Source organism: Ptychodera flava, chromosome 16, assembly GCF_041260155.1.
Source record: "Ptychodera flava strain L36383 chromosome 16, AS_Pfla_20210202, whole genome shotgun sequence".
Lineage (NCBI taxonomy): Eukaryota > Metazoa > Hemichordata > Enteropneusta > Ptychoderidae > Ptychodera > Ptychodera flava.
Window position 1 is genome coordinate 20,288,181 of NC_091943.1, and position 23,400 is coordinate 20,311,580.

The 23,400-nt window shown below is 40.1% G+C and overlaps 1 protein-coding gene across 2 annotated transcripts in view; it reads right to left on the bottom strand.

Annotated features, from left to right (window-relative positions):
* The window catches only part of LOC139114239 (collagen alpha-1(XI) chain-like), a 115,768-nt gene extending 104,484 nt beyond the window's left edge, over positions 1-11,284 (bottom strand). For both annotated transcript variants that reach the window (XM_070675817.1, XM_070675816.1), the window contains exon 1: positions 10,977-11,284. In XM_070675817.1, the coding sequence (XP_070531918.1) occupies positions 10,977-11,097 (121 nt within the window). In that variant the 5' untranslated portion in view covers positions 11,098-11,284. The remainder of the gene's footprint in view (positions 1-10,976) is intronic.
* Positions 11,285-23,400: the final 12,116 nt, after the last annotated feature.

The window sequence follows — 23,400 nt, forward strand, 5'->3', positions numbered from 1 at the left end:
AAGGGGAAAAGTTTCCGTGTATTTGCTTCCCAAATCACACACTTCCTTTGACATATACAAACATAGTCGGTAGGTTCAGGAGGACATATCATATGCAGCGGAGACAAGTTTTGGCCCTAGGCGAATCCTAGCAAATACATTCAAGTGGTCCATGGGTCATCCGCTGGGCCGTTGCCCATTCTAACGTTGAGGTTCGACTGGCTGAATATGCAGGAAGTCACACAGCCAAGCTGTGTCATTCAATGGGACTTTACTCCAGGATGGTGGAAGTCGCCCTGTCTGTGACCTCTCTGCTGAAGGCATACTCGTCAACAGCGAGATGTCGCGAGATGCGCACACGATTTTACGATTTCAAATTTTTCTGCCATGGAGGAACGAAAAACTGGGCCATGTGTAAATGTCAAGGTTACCGTACCTTTTATTCTTGTTGTTGAAAAGCGAAAGAACTGCTTTAGACTCTGATCGATGTTCTTCAGGAATTCTTATAAAGATTTCTGCTTTGATATCTGACCAGTGATTTTTACAGGCCGGTTCATAACTATTCTCACCGGGACCAAGCTAATATGAGGCAAATTATTCGCGGTCTTCGTGAGAACCTGGGGAGATTAAATTTAAATTTGGTGAATCAAATTTTGTTAGGCCTCACCCGAAGGTCTGACAAAAAGTGTATGGTAATTCTGCAAGCATTTTCGAAGTTATCCTCTCAACTTATACATTAATTAGTAAATCGAATAAAAAGCATGTAAGGAAGTTTTAACATTTAAGACTCTTGATCGTACAATCGTATGTCTTTTCGCACAAGTTCAGGGACAACATTCAGTGTGGTTCTTCTATTGTAATTCATTTGTAACGGTTGCTATCGTTGGGTAAAAGCGAGCATTAATGAGATTTTTAAGCGTTAGCTCGGTATGACGCTTCTGAAGTATTTTTTTTTTGCACACGATTCCGGTGTTCGGTTTGAACAAAGGTGGCTTTCACGCCGTCGTAATGTTAGACCCGTTGTTACAGGAGTCAGACAGACACATATAAAGAGATTTCCAGACGTCCTTTTCAGCTGAGGAAGTGCTACTATGGGATGTCTTCAAAGCCAACACCTGTATACGTGTCGTTGTTTTTGTCTTCAAACCAGAAACCCTGAAACCACCGGGCCATTACAGCAACAATATTTTTCTCGGTTTACACCGGAGGCTGCGATTTTCCAGTGACCACATGTGGGAATCGAATTCAAATGCCAGAATTTCAACAAGATCCGCTTTGTCTAGACTAAATGGACTGTTTGTGAGTTGTGTCTGACCAGACTTGCACACGCTTTTAAGATTCAAATCCAGCTTTCCTTTCCCGTCTGGATGCTCGGTCTTCTGACAGAGGCATGTCGAGTTGAATGATGGGTAGTAAACACACACTTCTCATGACATTGATGGGTGCATTTCAGTTCCTTTCTTAACTTCCTTTTTTTCTAAAATGGCGTAAAAAAACTAAAACTTATTGCGTCTGTGTTTGTAACACCATGATTAACTGCTGTTGACGTATCCTCTTCCAGTGGAGAAAAGAATGATAGGTACAGCATACACCTCAGGTTGTAAAACAGACGACAAACTCGATCCATCAACTGCCAAATTATACGTCTAGTCATCATTTGGCGAATTAAGATAGGATTCGCCTCGGGGACAGATATATGCGCTGTGAATTTTTTACAAGGTGTTTTTGTCCAGCAGTTTTGGTTCATCTTAAAGCATGGGGTAAGAAAACTTTTAACCGTCTTAATTTTTTGAAAAATCAAAAAATTTGATTTTCCCCCATAGAGTTAACACAGGGATGGTGGCCATTTTCAATTGCAAATATCGGGCAATGTCGAGTCATTTGTCTCTCTAGTACCGACATTTTCAAGGTGACCGTTGTTTGCTATGAAAGAGAATGTTAGAAAGTTTGTTTGCGGTAAGTTTGAGAAAAAGTTTAAGTCTTTCATTTTCGATATAATGTATGTATATATATATATATATATATATATATATATATATATATATATATATATATATATATATATATATATATATATATATATATATATATATATATTCTGCGCGGAAAATGCGGGGTTGTGATAACAGTGCATTTACGTCTGTCAAAATAAACATTCTTTGACATAACCTTGTGAGCTTTAACAAAGGCGGAAAAGCAGATATTTCAGAGCGCGTTGCTGGTTACCTTGACACTGGCGAGTTCGCGACTTGGCTGCCATGGTAACATAGTGGGAAGGGCAAGCCCCTATTTTTATCGAATCCTATATTTGTTTATAATGCAAACGTCTGCTGCACCGGCGACGTGAGGTCATAGACCCTTTCGAGAGACAGTAAGTAAACACAGTCCGGTACTGAGCAAAAGACCGGTGGACGAGCTTGCAGATGTGTGATTATAAAACCGTTGGCTAAAGCCTGTACATACAAACGACACGAGTAACTCATCATCTAGACATCCTTACAATTTCTAGAATAAAACTATTAATTACTGACAGTAGCTTAATTTGTCTAAGTATTACCGTAAGGCGATGGCAAAATGCTCGAATCAGGAACCCGAAGACGTTCCAAGAGACGTGTTGGCCAAATCAAGTATGGATGGTGTCGACGCAGACAGATTGAGAACAAATTGGGGGCTGGGGGGGAGGAAATCAGGTTTCAGCATTGGGGAAAATATACGCTGTGCAAAGTCAGTGTAAGCAGCTGCAGTTGTTCGTATGCGGATCGTTCAACGCATGGCTGACCTTTATCACGGGGCCATTTCTTCAGGGGGAGCCAGATATGAACATGCGCACGCTCCAAGAAAGTTTGTATGGCATTAGCCGAGTATGTCAACCGACTGCTGAGTGTAATGGGAGGCAAGGCTGTTCCCCACCCTTGTACGTGACGGCATTCATCTCAAAATATATGTTTAAAAAGCAACAACACTTAATGCTGTGAGACTTCTAATGTAAGCCTCGAGGTATAGCGTTATAGAATACGTGCATGTTGATAAAACGGCGTGTTGTTCACATGTGCTTATGTATACTAACTTGACGCTTGGAACTTTAAAAAAAATGCCGTCCCGAGACGGTGAGAGGCGTAAGGCTGTTTACAATGTTGTGCACACTGCCGTAGAAGTGTGATGCTTGCTTATGTGATAGTCTAAATTCTTTGGACATCTGTCGCTTCATTCAGTGATGAAAGCTTGGAATTTGTGTCACATAGCCCCAATATGCTCTTCAATGAAAAACGTCTTTAAATAGGCCTTTTTTGGCGTACTGCTGTTGCGCGTTCTTCCATTCAAAGATTTCCCATTGATGAAGACAAGATGAAGATCTCAAAAGTTTTTTTTATAGAATTCAGATTTAAATGCGGCCGAACCTTAACCATACTATGCAAAATACACCACTGACAAGGTATTAGAAATACAGCTTGAATCGGTTGACAAAGCTTCCTTTTTCCAAACCTATCCAAACCTGTGCTCTCCCGCGTTATCTTTCTCGATCACGGTGCACAATCGTTGGTTTGCAAAATTATATAATAATTGGCAAAAAACCTCGGTATGCGGTGTGGTTGTGCATGGAATTTGAATCTTATCCTTCGCTTGTTTTGTTTTTCAGTCGTCAACTTATAATTTTGTGAATCACTGACTGTTAAACTGTAAATAACCAGCCTTGACAACGGAAGATAAGTCCCTTGGCTCATTAATGAATAGGATGTCATCACAGCAAACCTTTATGGCACTTCCAGCCGACCTTCTTCGTTCCCACTCAAAAAGAATGCCAGACCGTAGGTCACAGCTTCAAGCGGAAGCCAACATTTGTCACCAGTGCAAAACAGATGCTCATTTGCAAACGTTTTAGGCTGAGTCTAAAGAGCATATTTGAATAAGTTTTTATTGAGCTGTGTAGCTGGCCACAAAAGTCAGTGGCAGTCACAAAGAATCAGCCAGTGACTCCAATTTGCCACAAGAATAGCCCAAACCTGCGGCGCAAATCGGCCACCCAATAAGACAAGACAAGAGTTATTCGGGGGTGTATCGTCGATAAGACGAGCTGTTCATGCAGTTTATTGTCTTAATGCATGGAGGTAAGAATTGCCCACATGCCTGCATTACATAAGAACTCCTTGCATATAGTGAAAGAAATCAGTGCACCTGGAAGAAAATGACATAGCCCGATGCACTCCCCCCTGACTACAGGGGGTCAATTATGCCGAGGTGCCAATTAACTGTACACGTGAAGGAATGCAATGCATAGCAAAGTGTGATGTTCCTCTTCAACACCATCGTTTTAAGAAACCAACGACTTTCGTCTTTCAGGGCGTAAATCACTTTCCCATGTCCGTCCCGGTTTTTTATGTAACCAGGCATCCTCCAAGCGAGATATGTTGTCGTCTGCAGGCGATCATTTCACCATCCACGTAGCTGAAGTAGATAGTGGCGCATCTTGTGTCACCGAATATCAGTAACAAATTGTGTATTGTAGTCGTGGTCAACACTATACCAAGTTAAACATTTCTGTGACGTCAAGCAATGCTTGGCAGAATTAATTGACCACCAGTGGCCAGTGTGGCAAGTGCATACAACTATTTTAATCGCTATTCCACCTATTACATACATGTAGAACCACGAAGATTTAACAGCTCGGCATTGCATGCGACGAGGTTAAATTGAGTTAAAAACTACGTGGAGTGCGATTCCATCGGCGGTTTCGTAATCTTTCCCCCGCTCACAGCATTTTAAGTTTCTTCCGACTAAGCGTTTAGAGGGATAAAATGCAATTTCTCTGAACTTCATGCGATTTTGTATATTCTTTGGCTTCTTCAGTGTGTGATGAGGGAAGGCACACACGGAGAGCGTTGCATCTCGTCTCATAAAGGGGTCTTGGTAGTGCATTGCGAAAACAACAGAGTGTTTGAGACTACGTCCGGTGATTCGACGCCCGAACAACAGTTTCTATCCCCGAGGACCAGACTCTTTTTTTTTCACAGTTTTCTCCAACACAAGTTGCCTATTGATCATCCGAGCCGTCAAATGCTACAATGAGACAACTCTTTCGGGATTGCTATATACAGCGCGCTGTGGTCCGTGACGCTTGCATGCAGTTAGGCCTACACGTATTCGGCCAAATTGAAACCATATCCAGTCTCTTATAATTGGCTCATCCTCAGAGAAATCAAAGATGCGATGCAAGACTCTGCGTCCAGATAAAAAGCCGGGCGCGGGCGGTGGGCTTCACGCGCCCAGAAATCCAACATCCTGGGCTTTGATTATTCATTCGCCTAGGCGGTAAATGATATCCTAAAGTGTCGGAATGACGATTGAAGAGGCAACCCTGAACATATTTAAGTTTGTCCCTCCGGGTCAAGTCCACATTGACGTGTTTTCAGAAAATGGCGTCCAATTTTGAAGGTCAGCCACCAGAAAGCGTGACAATCTGTTGCTCTTCTTTCGAGGTGACAACCCTTTCGTGTCAATCATTGTAGGCGTTGGGATATCTGTAAATAACGGTCAACATTGCGAAAATTCAATCCACCATTACCCTGCTAAGCCTTTGAAATGTTGAATGTGGGCTACTGTGGACTTTTGTTACAACTGCACAAGCCCTCCTTTGAAGGTTTCGGCACATCAGGGTCGGGGGTCAGGCACGTTCACGTGTTTTGCGTCCAGATTGAGGACGGTGCCGCCGTGCAGTTAAAGAGAGAACGCTTGCTGCTCAGGGACAGAAGCAAGTGAATAATAGGCTTCCGTGTCACCTTGCTCGCCTGTCTACCATAGCATGCTGAATTCTCATCATGGAGTTTTGTTGTAGACAGACCCCATTACAAAGCCAAATCACATAAATCTATTCTCGGTAACATAACCTCTGCCACACTGTACCTAAATATGAGGTTATCAGACACCGTGACGTCACGCTATTTCTGTCTGCTAACCACCAACTGACTCTCGTACAATTCTTTTTCTGCCCCTACACATAAAGATGATCCTACCACCACTTGGACGTGAGCTTCGAGTAAAAAACTTGAAACAAAAAAACTTTTTTTCTGTCTTAGATACATACATCTTTTTTCACGTCAACTTGACAAACAGAGGATGAATGGAGGCTTTGTTGTCATGGTGGCGACTGCAGATTGGAGAAAGTAAAGTGTAGCGAACCTTTAAAACCTCTGTTTTCAGTACAGTTAACACGGCGGAAAGGGCATTAAACTCGGTCACTCACTCACTCAACTCAGCTCACTCACTCAAGTTAACACAATTTGGATTACAAGCACAAGTTTACACGCGTAAGGACACAGTGTTAAGATGGCTGTTTCGGTTGTTAGCAATGCCTTTAGGAGCCTGAATAATACACCACACTGTTTGCTTGACATTGAAAGCAACTTAGATGACTACAACCATTTTAGAGGAAGCTTTTAACAATGAACAAAAGCACGGTCAAGTCTGATTTTCTTCGCTCAGTGAAAGGGCTGGTAATGAAAGTCAACTCAATTGGCTACCTCGTTCGCAACCGGTTTTCCTTGAGATTGACAAAGGCCAGCACGCTAAAAAGGTCAAGCTTTTATGAGAGTTTCGGCCAGTCAGCGCACGCTTACGGCAATCGGAAGAGACTGCTGTAAACATGGTGCGTTGTAAAAATCGTGAGCGAATGCATGCAGATCAAAAGCCAAACGATCATATAAAACTTGATAAAGATAATATGCATCGACATCTATCTCCTCACCTAAATGGGAGAAATTGAGGAAAATTGAATATGACAAATTGAAAAGGCATAATTTCAAATATAATCATATTGTTGATACGATTTTCTTCGGTAGCTCCCTCTCTATCTGACTCCTTTGCTGATAACGAGGTAATAATGGAAGAAAGTGCGCATGCGTATCTGTAAAATCGGTTTTTCTATTTAAAGGTTTAATTAAGCTTTGGTCGACAGATCACACCGCTATGATAATCGGGGTTAGATGTCAAAGCAGTTTTACTCAATCGTTGCTTTTGACTTTCAAAAATCATTTTATGGAAATAACCAGAGTGAGAGAATTGGCATGGTATCTAGCGTGTACGGTGACAAACTTTAGTGACCCATACTTTCGTGACCCATTAGTTTCGCGTTGTACACAGTAACATTTCAAAAAAGTTATTCTGACGTAATGACCGAACACCGCCACAGAGATAAACTATTGGTTGACGAGAGAACCACACATGCGCAGAGGAGACAAGCACGCCCTTTGGACGCTGGTTTCACTATCTCAATTCCTTAACCACGCTTGGCAATTTACCGCCAACACGATAGCATTTCTTGAGCGCAACTTGTTTAACTTTGCACATATTAACTTAAGAAAAGTAAGGAAGCTGCGGAAATAGAAGAACACCTTTTGTCAAAAACCGAAAAGATGGGCAGAATCTTGCCCGCAATGAAGAAATATTGTAGCTAACCACGTGAACTGGACTGTTTTCCAAGACAGATGATAGAGACACTGTTATTATGTGCAAAAACGTCACCCAATATACCACGGTTTCTAGCCAGGAAATAGTCGATTGATAATTCCACTACCTTTTTCGGTATGACCTTTAACTCAAAATAACAGCCATAGACTGCGTGCCTACTTGGAAACAACTGTCTTTGTGAAAGTAAGAATGCTGCAGATACGGTAGGTTTGATTGTCCAGTGAAAAGTAGTATTGAGGGTTGACTAGCAGGCAACCAGCAGAGGGATAAACCATAGACAGTAGAGGGGGGTACACTAATTGCTTTTGTCAGCAGTAAAGCTCCAGATTTCTGCCTTTGAGCCAAATCATACTGCATTGTCTTTGAGTAGTTATTGAGCGTCATGTTAAAAGTTTTTCAACGTCATTTATATTCACCACGTTCAAAGTTACAGGTGCAAACTGATAAGAGTAAGACTTCGGTCAGCCATACTGGATTTGGCGGCAAACACAATAGCTATTCACTCTACAGACTTGAAAACGACATGGAATGGCTTGCAGTCTTTAAAATCGGATCACGACGAGATGTGACCAAATGAAGGCAAATTGTGACCAGTTGCATCCTGACAGAGCAGTAAATCTCCCCGCAGTACTGTCCGGCATGTCAGTGCAGTGGTTCTTGAGTGTGAACAATCAACAAGATGCTCTTTGTATTTTCGCAGCAACGTTTTCTGTACATCGGCAGAAATTGATCATGCCATGTCACTGACAGATACATGTAATCACCTGCAGCAGTGACCCGTTAACACTCCCAGTGAGAGCGTCTGCTCCGGGGCTCCTTCCGATAGGTCGCACAGTCATATAACGTGAAGCTATGCCTACAGTCTGTTAAAATGTATGTCAAATGTCACCGCTTTGAGACGCGTATGGTTAATGAATTAGCGGTGAAGGCTGGCCTCGTTTGCCACGTTTTGGTGGCCACTACTGACCTTTTGAACCACTCAACCGAGGGAAGCAAACGTCCTAAACTCTGTCTTACCAACCTCTTGACAATTTTGTCGATTTCAATGTCACTTAATTTCCAGGCACATTTATCAATGTATCATTTTTTCCATGTGTTCTCATCGGACAGGTATTTTGAAACTTTATATTCTTGACCCTTACAGTGACGCAGATTCGTAGAAAACCCTATTGATCGATAGATAATATTTTGTATGTACGACACAAATGTATATCTAAATTGAATATGATAAAGCCATTCCTTGATTAAGCCTTTTGTTGTGTTTTAATAATATTTTGTCAAGCCGAATGTTTACAAAGAATTGTGACGACCCCCCCCCCCTAAGTTTTCAGGTGCGCTCTAACGAAATCGGTTTAGTAAGATCAATGCGCGCCTCCCGTCAGAGCGACTTCCGGATTGTTTTGGACATTCAAAGTTCGGTGACACAACTTGACTACTGATCAAAACTCGAATAGTGACTCAATCGGCAGGCTTCGTGTTAGTTCGTGCGAGGGCCGGAAAGAAAGGAATTCCACCGAGTAAAGAAGTCTACACGACCCTGTGCATGAAATCCCCGAGGGGTTAAATTCTGACCTCCATACTCTCAGGAAATGTCGCTGTGCCAAGTCGAAACAACGGGAACTCAAAATGCACATGGTTAGTCTTGACTCAAGGTTGAAACGAATCTGTTATGGGCAGTTGTTCAAAGGAACTACTTGGCACAATAAGGCGTTAGTTTTGACACCGCGAAGAACCAAACAAGCTGCCAGTGGCTGTATGCAGCAGATCAATGATGCCACTGGCCGACGATGGCTGTAACAGCACGTTACATCGGCTGATGTGCAGCCTTGCGCGTAGACTCGCTGACACTCCGCGAATACGACACACGGTCGCAAAGAGTAACTGTCTGTTTGTAATTGGAATATCAACGTAAACACGATGTCAGCATTTGGTGTCCACCCATGCATCCCTCTCACCCCCCCCCCCCCCGGTTGGCCAAAGAACCAAGAAAGGGTCACTTCTATTAAAATGAAGGTCTTGCATGTAGACCTACAACATGGCCCAGACACCATGTGTGGCTATTAAGCCGTGTTTTCCCTAAAATTCTTTCATCGAGTTGCGGAATAATTTGAATAACTGTTTGTTGTGCCGTGTACTGAACTTTAAATATCGCGGTCGACATACTTCAACGGGGCAATGTAAATCTTTAAATACCAGCTTGAATGGCCAGTACAACTTGTTATTGAATGGCAATAATAGGTCCTTTGACTCCGCTGACAGTGCCTGATCCAATCTTTGAAAGTCATCGCGAACTATAGCCCGACTTATGCTACTCTGCGCGCTATCAAAACCAATCAATGCTTACCTCGTGCATTCCATCATTAGCGATTCATCGACATATCAGCACGGCCGAACTAAACAACCCAACTCGTCGCATCGATGCCAATTAGTTTAAATCAACTCTGAACGGATGAGCAAATAAGCGGTATTTTTCTTTATCGCGGAAAATACTGTTTCCTTCTGGTTATTTTTTCTCTCTTTTTCTCCATCTTGGGGTCCAGAGATCGCTGTGACTCTGACAGTAGCCTATGCATCGGCACCTTTGCCACTGCACTTTCAAGCAATTTTGGCTTCGTGCCATGCCAGTCAAGCTGTGCGGCTGCCGAAATTCCCCGACCAGGCTAAGTCACACACGGCCCCCTTCCGAAAATCCCCAGAAACCCGCTAACCTTCCCAGCCCGGGGGCTTTTCATCCCCTTTCCGCTGCCCCTCACAATGAAAAACCCGAGACGCACAAAACAACTTGCAAACACTAATTGTGTGCATAACGATTGCATTCAAAAGAGGAAGAAAAAGTGCCCGAACTTTTCACGGTAGAGTTCGACGTCTGGCCGATTGTCTGAAAGTTTTCCCGTGTTTTTGTAACCTTCAATCGGAGTAGATGACACGACCCCGCACAGGAGACCAGAGGGAGGCCTCTCCTAATTGTCATTACTCCTTGAAGATGATAAAAAAAATTGCGCCAAGTGTCTTTGAAGTGACTTGCACATTACACGCATACACTGATAACTATGGGAGCTGTGGCATCACGAATGTCAGTTCAAATGGTCAGCTCGAAAGAATTTTTGGGCGACATTAACCTTCACGGCACTAAACAGCATTCCCTGCTCAAAAGGGGGTTTGTTGCTTCACACGGAATATACAGAGACATAGTCATCAGCGGACAAACTCTAATCAAAAGGACCCCTCCACTTTCCCTGGGCTATGAAAAGTTTCAATGAACTTCAGGCGATGCATTAATTGCGCCTGTTTACTGGCTCTCGTTCGCTTTGTGATGAGTATTTCGCTTTAGAAAAACAGGCCAGCTAGAAATAGGCCATAAAATCAATCAACTTGGGCAATGATCGAGTGTACACAGGTCAGCTAAGATGGTAGCTGTACAAATTCTATGGCTTCAGACAGGAAACGATACAGCATCTACTTAAGAATGCCGAACGAGATGATGAATGGGGGACGAGGAAGGCTGCTGTGATCGAGATGTAGGAATCAAGACTTACCTGGTGGAATGGGCACTTTTGTACATTGGCTACCTGCAAAAAGTGAAATTAGTAACAATACGAGCGTTTGCCTGTCCCATTGGCTTAATTTATGCCGGTTATACATCCAAGTCCCTGCCATTACCAGCTTTGGCTACAGTCCAAGTAAGCCTCCTCTGAAACAGCTGTCAAACACTAGTGGCACCCAGCCATGGGTCTCCTCACAGAATTGAACAAATAACCGCGGCCGGCCCAAGCTCTGAGTGCTGTCTACCAAGGCTCGATCTCCACTCGTTCTAAGAGCTCGCCAGAGTGAGGTTGGGGCTGCAGTGACCCCGGGTGTACGTCACAGCCAACCCGATCCACCAATAGCAGCGCAGGCCCAAGAATGCCTACACTCCTTAATCTCGCTATTTAAAAGACATGCAGACAAGGGACCCTCTTTCCAGAACTTCAATCAGCGAATCATGACCACGGAAGCCGGTGCAAGACAAAGATATGTCTGGTGCACGCCCCGGGGCAAACAACATTTCAGGCAATAGAGGGTACCAGTGTTTATTTGCATCCCACTGGTCTGTAGTGGTTTCCTTTCAATGCAAGCAAAGGCTACTTAATCATGATTCCCAATAAAACGGCATAGCTCGAGCGGCCTCCGTTATTGCCACTTCACAATCCAGACCCTTCAAGTAGGAATCGAAGTGCCATCACGGTAGCCGATTCAACGTCTTGTCTCTCTCAGTGTGTGTCCCTTTTATTCCTCTCCCCTAAGTTTGTTTTTCCACCCTATTCCAAGTAGTCTGGCCGACTAGGACAAATAAAAACACTCATGAATATTACAAGAAGAAGGGTAAAAGGGAATGGTGAGAAGACGGACATTTTTATAAAAGAGCAAATACTCATCCGCTGAATAAAATTGTTCGTGCACCACTACAAGCGAAAGCAAACACTCAAAGCCCTTCTGTGTATGTGAAAGTTGATGTAAAGGAAAGCGGGGGGATATAGATTGCATCGTTGGAAACCCACAAGCGTAAAGCTATATCGCCACTCGGGGGCGCACCAGACTAAGAAAGAAGGCCACGTCAACGGAAGTAAAACGTAGAAGTGGGTGGGCAATGGCAGCTGCTTGAGGCCTGTTAAAACCTTCACTTTTCAATATCCACAGTCTATCCTGAATTTTACGTATACTACCATTATAATAAAGGCAATCGAGTGAATGTATAACCGAAATGGTTTTCACATTTCGCATAAACCACTTCACCAAACGCTTATCTTTGTAGCAGTCGGTGAACCAGGTCAATGCGCCACCAAGTTGAATGAACTGTCGATTCACTATTCCTGGTTCCTTTCAGGAATCGACCTGTAAGATGCAAGCACACGCATCTCAAACTCACTCATCAAAGATTAAATAATAATTTTGTGTTTGTACTAGTAGGGCTGAAATGGACATATTAGACCGAAACAACTATCATCGGACACTATTCGTGTGCCTCTCCAAACAGGAAATCTGTCTCTTCGAGCAAATTGAAAATATCTTCTGCATTGATAGATTTGTTGTTTATAGCGGTTAGCCTTTTTTCTCTCTTTGGTTTGTTTCTTTGACTTTTATGTGTATTCTTAAAGTGGACTTGGGGAAGGGGTTGCATATTGTATCTCAAGGACAATCAAATCCTTCCAAACCAAGATAATCTAGCGTGACAAAGCGGATATGAGACATGGTCTTCACTTTCACTCAAATTACCCAAAGAGCATTCTTATGTGAATGGAGGAAAGAAAGCTCTTAAGAAGGCCGACTCCATGAAAAACAGGAGAGACCTAGATTGTCGACCCTTATGTGTCGACGGGTATTTTCATTCGAGGGATGGGGATGACTGTCACACTGGTCTTTCAAAGGAGTAGAGCTTGTGGTCTTTCAGACGTAATGACTGACTGACCCCGTCCTTCATTTAATCAAAACGCTGATGTTTAATATCAGCGCGTTTGGTTTACATGTTGTTAGCTGACCAACTATCAGCTTTGTTTTTCCCAGTGGTCACTGCCCGGACCGATGATATCACATCATCGCGCCATGTTTAATAAGTTCCAAATGCACCTAATGGACTTGCCCTTTAAGGCCCTTTGTTAAACAATTCCTTACGAATGTCTCTGTCCAGTGCATCACCCAGGGGGTATTATGTTAACGATTGATGGACAGTCGAAGCAGCCGCGTAGGCGATGGATGCCTTGTAAACAATGTTTTACTCATGGAAAAAGGTTACGCAATTTTTTTAAACATGTAAGAAAAGCGCGGTATCATCCTCTACTGGTGCAAAATTGTGAGCATACCACGCGACGGATCAGTTTACCACCAAACTTTCTCTGGGACTTCTTTTTGCTTGTTTTTAGCTAAGTCGGTTTGTTTTCAAATAGACGAGCGCGTCTTTATTTGTCGATAGTCATCAATATAGAACCCGATCGACGGATTGGTTGACGGTCCACTTTCGCTGAAGTAAACTTCTTTTGCTTGTTTTAGTTAGGTAACGTGTTACTTGGTGCTGTGATTCGATGGTTGCATGGCGTGATTTACAATGAAATGGAAGAAAACACAACTGTTTCGAGGGAAACTGGTGTGCTCAACACAAACAAACACCGGTGATAATGTCAATGACCGATCTAGCATGCGTTAAAATTGCTGTTTCTTTGGTGACGAGGAATTTTAATGGCCTGCCGTTACTCTATCGCAGAAACGCTGATAATTCTACAACTTTCATTTATTTATTTGATAGAACTCTCTATTTCCTCTGTTGAGAGGCATTATGCATTTTTGCTGAAGAAAACTAAGCGAAAAGGTTAAACAAAAAAGGCAAGTTCACATCAAACGGTGCCAACACTAAACAGTGAACAGGCAAGTGTCATTGGCTCGTATTTAAATACGACAGTGTTTTGAGTCCTGTGTCGGCATATGCAAACGCACATTTTCGCTTCCAACCACCAGGTACATGCACTGGCTCTATTGAGGCCACGACTGAATGCCGAAAAGGTCAAAAACTGAAGGCAAACCAACGATCTCTTTCACATTCAAGGATAAGCTGCAATAAGCGTTCTTGTCCATTGTATCGGCGGAAAGCACTGTTACATAAGGCCCGCCCCGATTGTTCCTGTTTTCAATGTTAGAAATTGAATGATCAAGCTACAATGACTGCCCATCAGTGAATTGCTACACCAAGGTGCAGTAATGACATGTCTTATCCACAATAAAGAGGGCCACACCTTTGGGAAAAGCGACGTATAGGTCGGTGCCGTTGCATCACATGTTTAGCCGATAACGATTTCCGCAGACGATAAGCCTGGAATCGTTGAGGTCGGACGAGATGGACGAGGCATTCGTCTTCCTCTGTAGGCAGCCCCCGGGAAGGCGACAATAATATATACCAAGCACCTTGATTGCTTGTCTGCTCCAAGAATTAGGGATGTATTATTCCCCCTCTAAAGCGAGTTCAACGTTGTCATGGTTCACTGAATTGCAATCTTCAATACCCGACTAAGGAACCAGTTGCTTGAATTACTTGCCAAGGTAATTAGAATTACGTAAGGTAAAAATGGGAGATCACAAATTACACAGAATTTAAAGCCAATGTCATGGGGTTTCTTTTTACAATAGAACGGAGATGACCTTTCTGAATGTGCTCAGAAGTGAAAAGAAATGCGTTTTAAGCAAAGGACAATAACAGCAAGGGAGTATATGCAGATGTGCAGGGATGGACCCCTATACACTTGGCGGGAGAGTTTCTTGTCTTTATACATATATATGTTAGTGTCTCAGTGTACAGCTTCTCAGTGGGTAGTACAGAGCTCCCCGTGTAGGAACTACAGATTTTTAGACGGAGATCTTTAGGGGAACACCATTTGATTTCTGGGGGGTATGGAGGATTTTGAGAAAAAAAAAAATTGTCGCCAGGTGAGGTAGAAGAAAAAAAAAATTGATCCTGTCATAGCCTGAGAAAAAAAAATTGTCATAACAGACAGAAGTGAAAAAAAAAGTTGTCACAATGCACCAGAAATTAGCAAAATTTGGAAACCCTATTCTCATGTATTCTTTGCCGGCATGCCGCCATAGGCGGCGCAAATGTTTTTACCACAAGCAATTCTTGTGGTTTTTACCCAGCACTTATGATATAAGCATGCACTACATAGGTCTACTTTACACCTCAGCACACTCAATGTTTTCCTTCCTTTTTCTGACCCAAGAAATCATATTTCAGGATTCCTGTTGCAATATCTCAATGGCACTATCTAAAGGGGACTTTTTGACTTCAATAAACTAGTGTTAAAATCAATATATTATTCTCTCAATATAAGTATATTAGGAAGATGTACAAGTTGACAATGAAAAATTGAGGAACAACAAATATAATGAAATACAAGGGAGGGGGTCACTAAAAAATTGAAAACTTCAGGGGGGCGTCACTCAAAATGTGGAGAGGAAGAAGGGGGGGCGCGGTTACTCAGGGGTTTTTTTTGCGAAATAAATTGAAACACATCTCAGATTGCACCATTGCACACATCAATTTCCCAAAATTTCCAATACGAGAGGGGGAAACCCCCTCTCGTGCTCTCTCCCTTGGGGTGTTCTAACAGTTTCACTTAGTGAAAAAATTAAAAAACACCTCTCAGATTGCACCAGACTGCACAATTGCACACATCAATATCTTGAAAATTTCCATGCAAGATAGGGGAAAGCCCCTGTGACACTTTCCCCCTAAGCCTCTCGCGTGTTCTCCCTCTGTACTTTCAAATTCTGCCCGGTCAGATATCCTAGTGAAAACCCTGTCATAATACCCATCCAAATTAAACAATATACTATATGGTTAGATACTGCGTGAGCTTTTATATCTTTATTTTATTGGTACTTGCAATTTAATTTTGATGGGTTCACCTTTTTGAACCATCATGAGATAACTGATGATAGTCTAGCAGAGTACATCAGGATTTCAAAGGTTTTTACTGTTGCTGTATTTTGTAAATTTTACAAATACATGTATTTGTATTTAACTTTTCTAAGTGGGGGATCAGTCAAAATTTCAGAGTTAGAGAGGGGAGTTACTCAAATTCATCATGGTTGACGGGGGTGTCACTCGAAATTTCTGAGTTTCAGGCCGTAAATAATGACGGCTCCCTTATATACAATGCATCACAAACTTGATGACAAATAAAAAAAAAATTGCATTGCTACTCCATTTGAAAAAAAAAAAATTGATGCAGCTCTGACAGTAGAAAAAAAAATTGCTGTCACTGTGACAGGAAAAAATATTTGCTCCCATACCCATTTCCTCCATACCCCTCCCCAAAAATCAAATGGTTCTCCCCTTATGGATGCTTTCTGAAAGAGCAACCTATTTCGTTTCAAGATGGCAGAATACAATGAGAACGTGTAGGAACCGGTGGAGGGGGAGCCTCATCGTCTGTGATAAAGGGTCGATGTTGGAAAAATATGGCATAACTTAATGTACAAATCCACAGGAAAAAGCAAAATGAGAGATTCCTAGCTTTCAATGGTCTTGAAAGGGCCATTAGCCGTCACTCGTGATGATTTGTTTTCTCTACTTTTGTTTTGTGGGTCAACAAGGGCTTCTCGTTCTACTCCCCAAAGGATGTTGAGATACTTAAGTATTCCGTTTGGCAGCCCGGGCTGTTGATGTGCAGACTGTCTTGTTATTGCTTACAAGTCAATTCTGGTCCGGACTAGAATTCAGAAGTCAAAAATAACGTTGCATTCTACACGTATTCATACTATATATTGGCAAGCTAAATAATGGGTTTTACAACAAGAACTCGCAAATGACATATAATTGAAAAATTGGGGGTAAAAGCATCCTAGGTTACAGCTTCGTAATGGCCCATCAAGGATGACGCACTTTACCGCGCAACATTGACATCATTATATGACCGACTTTTGTTTCCACGACACCTGTTGGCGTTTGTGATCGTATCTGCTTCGATTAGACATCCTGTTACTATTCTCAATCAGCAAATGCCTAGGTCCTAGCTAGCTTTTCTGTCAATTATAAATAACCGCCCGTTGCTGGTCGCTATATGATGGGATGGACCTCGGCGAGCAAGTCGTTAAGGTCTAACACAGATTGTAAGCGTTTCCACAGAGATATATGCCCTACCGACATATGCAGGAGATAATTGACTTCAGCTCATGAAAGTATGCATGCGGCATTACTCCAAGTAATCCCCTTAACTTGATAAAGGGGACGAAAAGATACAACTCCTTGGCAACTTTTAATGAAAAAATGCATATTTGGATGGACAGCCAGATGCAGTTGTGAGCACTCAAAAATCTTGAGGAAATTATCCGGATATCCTTGTTACTGTGTCTGTAAAAAGGAGATAAAAGCAGACATCATCAAATTCAAGGAGGCAATTTTACACCTGACGGGTGTCACTCGGGAGAGTGGAATTACCAAAGCGCCCGCATGCGATTGGATCTCCCAATAGTAAAAAATGCCAATAGAAAGACGGGTAATCGAGTAGATCTTAAATCTAACACTTCCACTGATTCGTAAAAAACAATTAGGACTAGAATCTCAAAGTTGCAAGGAATCCCTTCCATATTTTGAAAGAAAGTCAATTTTGCTTTCGCAACTTTAATTTAGTTGCACAACGTTTTTTCTTTCCGTGTTTAGTGTTATACAAGATTTGACCTCTTCAAAACTTCAACATTTATTTATTGTTTTAATGTGCATTAGAGTTTATATGCACGGAATGTATGTATGTATGTATGTATATATACTGTTTGTATGTATGTATGTATGCATCTATGTATGTATGTATGTATGTATTATGTGTGTATATGTGTGTGTATGTGTATGTATGTATGTATGTATGTATGTATATATACTGTTTGTATGTATGTATGTATGCATCTATGTATGTATGTATGTATGTATTGTGTGTGTAAGCATGTATATATGCATCTATCTATCTATCTATCTGTCTGTCTATCTATCTATCTATCTATCTATCTATCTATCTATCTATCTATCTATCTATCTATCTATCTATCTATCTATCTATCTATCTATCTATCTATCGATGTACAGCAATCTTATCTTGTCCATCAGTACTTTGAAATTCTCTGTGGACCGCTGATAAAGCTCGGTTCGTCACCTGATTTGCTGGCTTCTCTTTTCTTCTAATTTCAAGATATCCGAAGAATTTAACTCCACTCTGGCTGGGCCAAATTTTTTGAAATTTTCAGATTATGTTCTTTGAATGCTGTATAACAAAACTACAATTTTGTTTGGCTATGACTTTCTTACATTTTGAATGAGAAACATTTTAATTTTGCTAATCATGTTTGTCATCACTTTTTTTAAATCTCACTCTTCCAACCTCTGCCATTTTAAAATGAGGATAGATAATGCAAAATGAAATTGTCGTCATTTTCTATATTTACTCTTGTTTGAAGTGAAATATTACACATCAGAAAATATTTTCAAGTTTTTGACTTAAATTATGTTTTATCATTAACACCAAACTTGAGATTTTTTACCCAAAATATGCACCCCTTCATCCTTCGAGTAATGTATCGCTGTCATACTGAACTTAGGATTCTCTGCTTTCTGAATCTATATAGTGTGAGGGGGTTTTCTTGTCGTCTTAGATGTGAAATATTCCTTTGAAATTAACTGTGTTGGCAACATGCAGCTATAACTTAAGGGACAACACTTTTAGTTCGTGGGATTATATATGATAGAGTCATAGTGATTGTTCGTAACGAACGAAAATTTGAGATAACGCTTCACAGACGTTAAGCATACGATGTTGTTTGAGTTTGGTTTATGTCAAGTGAGGATTAATAATCGTACGTTTAATGAGACAGATTTCCATTCCATAAAATGACGCACTCAAAATAGGAGATACTTTAATTATGAACAGTAAATCTATTAAGGCTGTCGTTGATTTTCTGTGAATTAACACCTCGAGCACAAACTTGAGACGTTTCGGTTTTATGTGATTCTTATAAACAACGTATCTTACTACAAAGTATAGTGTGAGCCCCGAAATCGAAATGTTTGCTCAAACATTCCAAAAGGAAACATTCAACTTTCGAGATCAAGCATAGAAAAGCTTTATGCAGCAAAGAAAGGAATGGCCCGATATTTACCCGTACTTGAAATTAATTTAAAAAGGCCACCATCTCTGTGTTAGCTCTCCTGGGGATTATTTTGTCCATTTTCGCAAAAACGTTGAGCCGATGAAAACTTTATTTACAACATGTGCTTAAGTAAGCCCTTTAATAAGTTGTAAATTGTAAAAGTTTGAGATTCCAAACATGTATCCTCGAGGCGCTCTTTACCTTAAACAGGCGAACGCGATCAACACATCGCTATTCGGACGTTTTCTTGGCTAAAATACAATTTCTTGTTCTAATAAATAAAGTATGGATACATCATGTCGAGCGTACACATTGTCAGTAAAATTTATTTGTCAACGATAATATGACAGAATATGCACAATGAAATGTGTTAGCACGGGCAACACAAAGTATTTTACTTTGGTTGGTAGAATGATAAAATGCATGTGTTTATTGAAAAAATGCCGTCCAGATGAAATATATTATCAAAAGATCCAAACATTGTCCCTGAAATGATTTGACATCCAATGATTTCGTTTCCAGCTTTGCGCTGTAATGTAGGGTATAAAAAGAACAATCTTACACACATGTCAACATCCGTAAAGTGAATCAGAAATTGCTCCAAACATACATAGGCCCTCTCTAGTGAAATTGTGAACATTCACTAAAGTTGTGTATAATATGGGATGTCAGTTTCATCGCGTTCATTTAAGTATATTTAAAGTATTAAGGTAGTATGCGCCCCGAAAATGAAAGACTAAAATTTTGCTCAAGCTTTCCTGAATGAAATTTTCAACCATTCTCTTTTTAAATCAGCAATAAAAATCGGGGATCACCGTGCAAAGTGTGGAACTAGCGAAACAAATTGTAACAAAACATTTTGCGAGATTTAAGATTCAAAATGGCTGTCATTCCTGTGTTAACTCTGTGGGAAATTAAATTTTGTATTTTCGAAAAGTTGAGACGCTAAAAGTTTTTCTTTCTCCATGAGCTTTAAAATGAGCCCCCACAAGTGGCAAATCAGAAAAGAATTGTAGAAATTTGAACAGTATGATTATCTGTCGAGGCGCGTTCTACCCTTAATTTAGGTAACTTTATCGACGATATACAAAGATAAATGAAAAATGTGTGCGCACACAATAAGATGACAAACTCTTCGGTCTCATTTTCACAACAGCTTCTTTTCTTACAAATGTGCACATAAAAGCGTACAATTCCGTTGGGTACTGGTCTCTCTGTATAATTGTGTGCATTTAGTCATAAGGCATCAATAGCGTGCGGGTTCCTGCGACGATGCCTTCAGAATCAGGTTTGGCATCAGGTAACAATTTTTTATAGCGTGTAAATAACTGACAGCTTGTTCAACATGCTACTTCAGATTGGAATACGAATACGACTTACTCTAAACGGGGCAGTTGTATCTTCAGTTATATCTCTAGAAGTATATTGGAACCATGTCCCTTGACTCTCAAATCAAGCTTGTCAATCAAGATATATATATATATATATATATATATATATATATATATATATATATATATATATATATATATATATATATATATATATATATATATATATATACCGGTACGCATCAGCCCTGTAATTTCCCACGAGAACATCTGTATACATATATATATATATATATATATATATATATATATATATATATATATATATATATATATATATATATATATATATATATATATATATATGGGGGTGTATGGGTGTGGGTGTGTGGGTGTGTGTCATGTATCCATACACACGTATGAGCACAGTTCTCTTTTCCCTATTTCCTATCATGACCTTTCACCTTCTTACATACCTCTAAGTTGCTTATTTTTTTCTGTATATCGCCTTAATATAATTGGTGACCTAACACATAGACCTTATTGTCTAGGGAACATGGTTGAAACTATAATTTGAGTGACATCTTACCAAATAACTTCAACTCATTAATGTATTAGGTGAGTAGTGACTTTTAATCGTAATAGACTATTACTTCTATGATTATTCGTTTTAATTCAGTCTGGTTAAAAAACCGCCCATAGGACAAACAAAGCAGACAAAAAGACAACCACTATATTTCCGCACAGTCGCTTGTGATAGCGAATACAGCGGACAGTCCCTGAACCACACGAACAGCCCCTGAACCACAGGGGCTGTCCTCCATATGTACCTATATAATCACAAACGATTAGGTAAACGGTTGGCAGCCCCTGTGTCACAGGGGCTATTCAAGGTATACCTAATTGCAAACTTCTGTGCTTTATTGCCCGTTCATTTGGCACTTACAGTTTCATTAATGGGTGATGGAAATGAAAAACAAACCTCACAATTTAAGAAATAGGAAAGGTCCATCAACAGTTTTATAAAAAATGTATGGTGCCTTGCGTTATTTTATGAATTCATGAGTTTAATGTCTGATAGCAGGTGGCAATTTGGCTGACATCAGGAGGGCAAGTGGTCTCGAGGCGGTGAGGCTCCCTTAGCTCATGTGAAAAGCTGTCTGATATTTAGACAGAAATAAGAAAACATGGCCTGAGACGATTTCGTCACATTTGTTAATGTATCTTGAGAGAGACTGATTCATTCATTGAAATTCGATCCGGCATTGAAGAGTGCATAGTAACATACGGTGTATGTTACGACGCTGGTCAGGTTACGGACTGGTCAATTTCTTCGGCCAAGTGGGCGGTTGATTCATGGGGGTCCACCCTGTTTTTGACTTTGTGATGGGAGTCACCATGTTTTTTGAAATGCCCAATGGGTGTTCAGTGTGTTTTTGAATTACAACACAGAGTCATACTTGCCTAAAAGTACATCGTACCAGCCGCCGATTTCATCATTCAGTTGCATTTTTTGGCGCGCCCTTTCGGCGCTAAACTTCAATATATCAGACATATATTTTTAGGTATGCCCTTCGGGCGCGTAACTTTTATATCAGACATATATATCAGAGACATCTGCATGTTTGCATATTCGAAATTTGTATTTCAAAGCATTATACCAGCCACAAATTGCATCACTCAGGTACAGTTTTCGACGTGCCCTTCGAGCGCATAACTTATATATATATATATATATATATATATATATATATATATATATATATATATATATATATATATATATATATATATATATATATGCTTAGTAACGCCTAAGTCCTGTTTGCTATATATATATATATTATATATATATATATATATATATATATATATATATATATATATATATATATATATATATATATATATATATATATATATATATATATATATATATATATATATATATATGGCAAAAATTGATAACAAGTAGCAAACAGGACTTAGGCGTTACTAAGCAAGCATATATATATATATATATATATATATATATATATATATATATATATATATATATATATATATATATATATATATATATATGCTTAGTAACGCCTAAGTCCTGTTTGCTATATAACTATATATATTATATATATATATATATATATATATATATATATATATATATATATATATATGGCAAAAATTGATACCAAGTAGCAAACAGGACTTAGGCGTTACTAAGCAAGCATATATATATATATATATATATATACCAAAAATGTATACAATATGCCCTCCCGGTTATCACCATAATGGCTTTATGGCAACCTCTGAACTTGGGCACAGAGAGTACCATATATATATATATATATATATATATATATATATATATATATATATATATATATATATATATATATATATATATATATATATATATATATATATGAGAGATAGATCAGAGATATCTGGATGTTTGCAAATTGAAAGTCTCTTTTGCAGTGTACTTATCATTATGAAATCTGCAGTTCATATGAAAAGCATGACAAAGAGAAAAATGACAAGATACTCTTCGTTCTCATTGATGCAACTATTTTCCTTTGTGTCACAGGTTTCCAGTGAGACAGGGTATCGGATTTATCGGACCAGCAAACTTGATCATGTGGACCAGCAAACTTGACCATGTGAAACGGTCGACAAAAGATTCATGGCGCCGACTAATTCCCAATCTGATTAAAATCAGAAGTTGCGATGACGAAGTTTCCACCTTTGCTTGTTCCTTGGTTGTTCTCGTCAACTCCTTACTACATCTGAACAACTGCTGTAGGAGATTGCGATCAAATCTCGCGCTTTGCAGGAGCTGATCAGGTTTAGCTTTTAAATACAATCCATAACTAGTGGCGGTTTTACTAAGCCTCTTTCCGATCGGTTGGCCGTTCCGGCCGATGTTAATGACAAACAAACGGCCTATATTCTTTATCTGCGA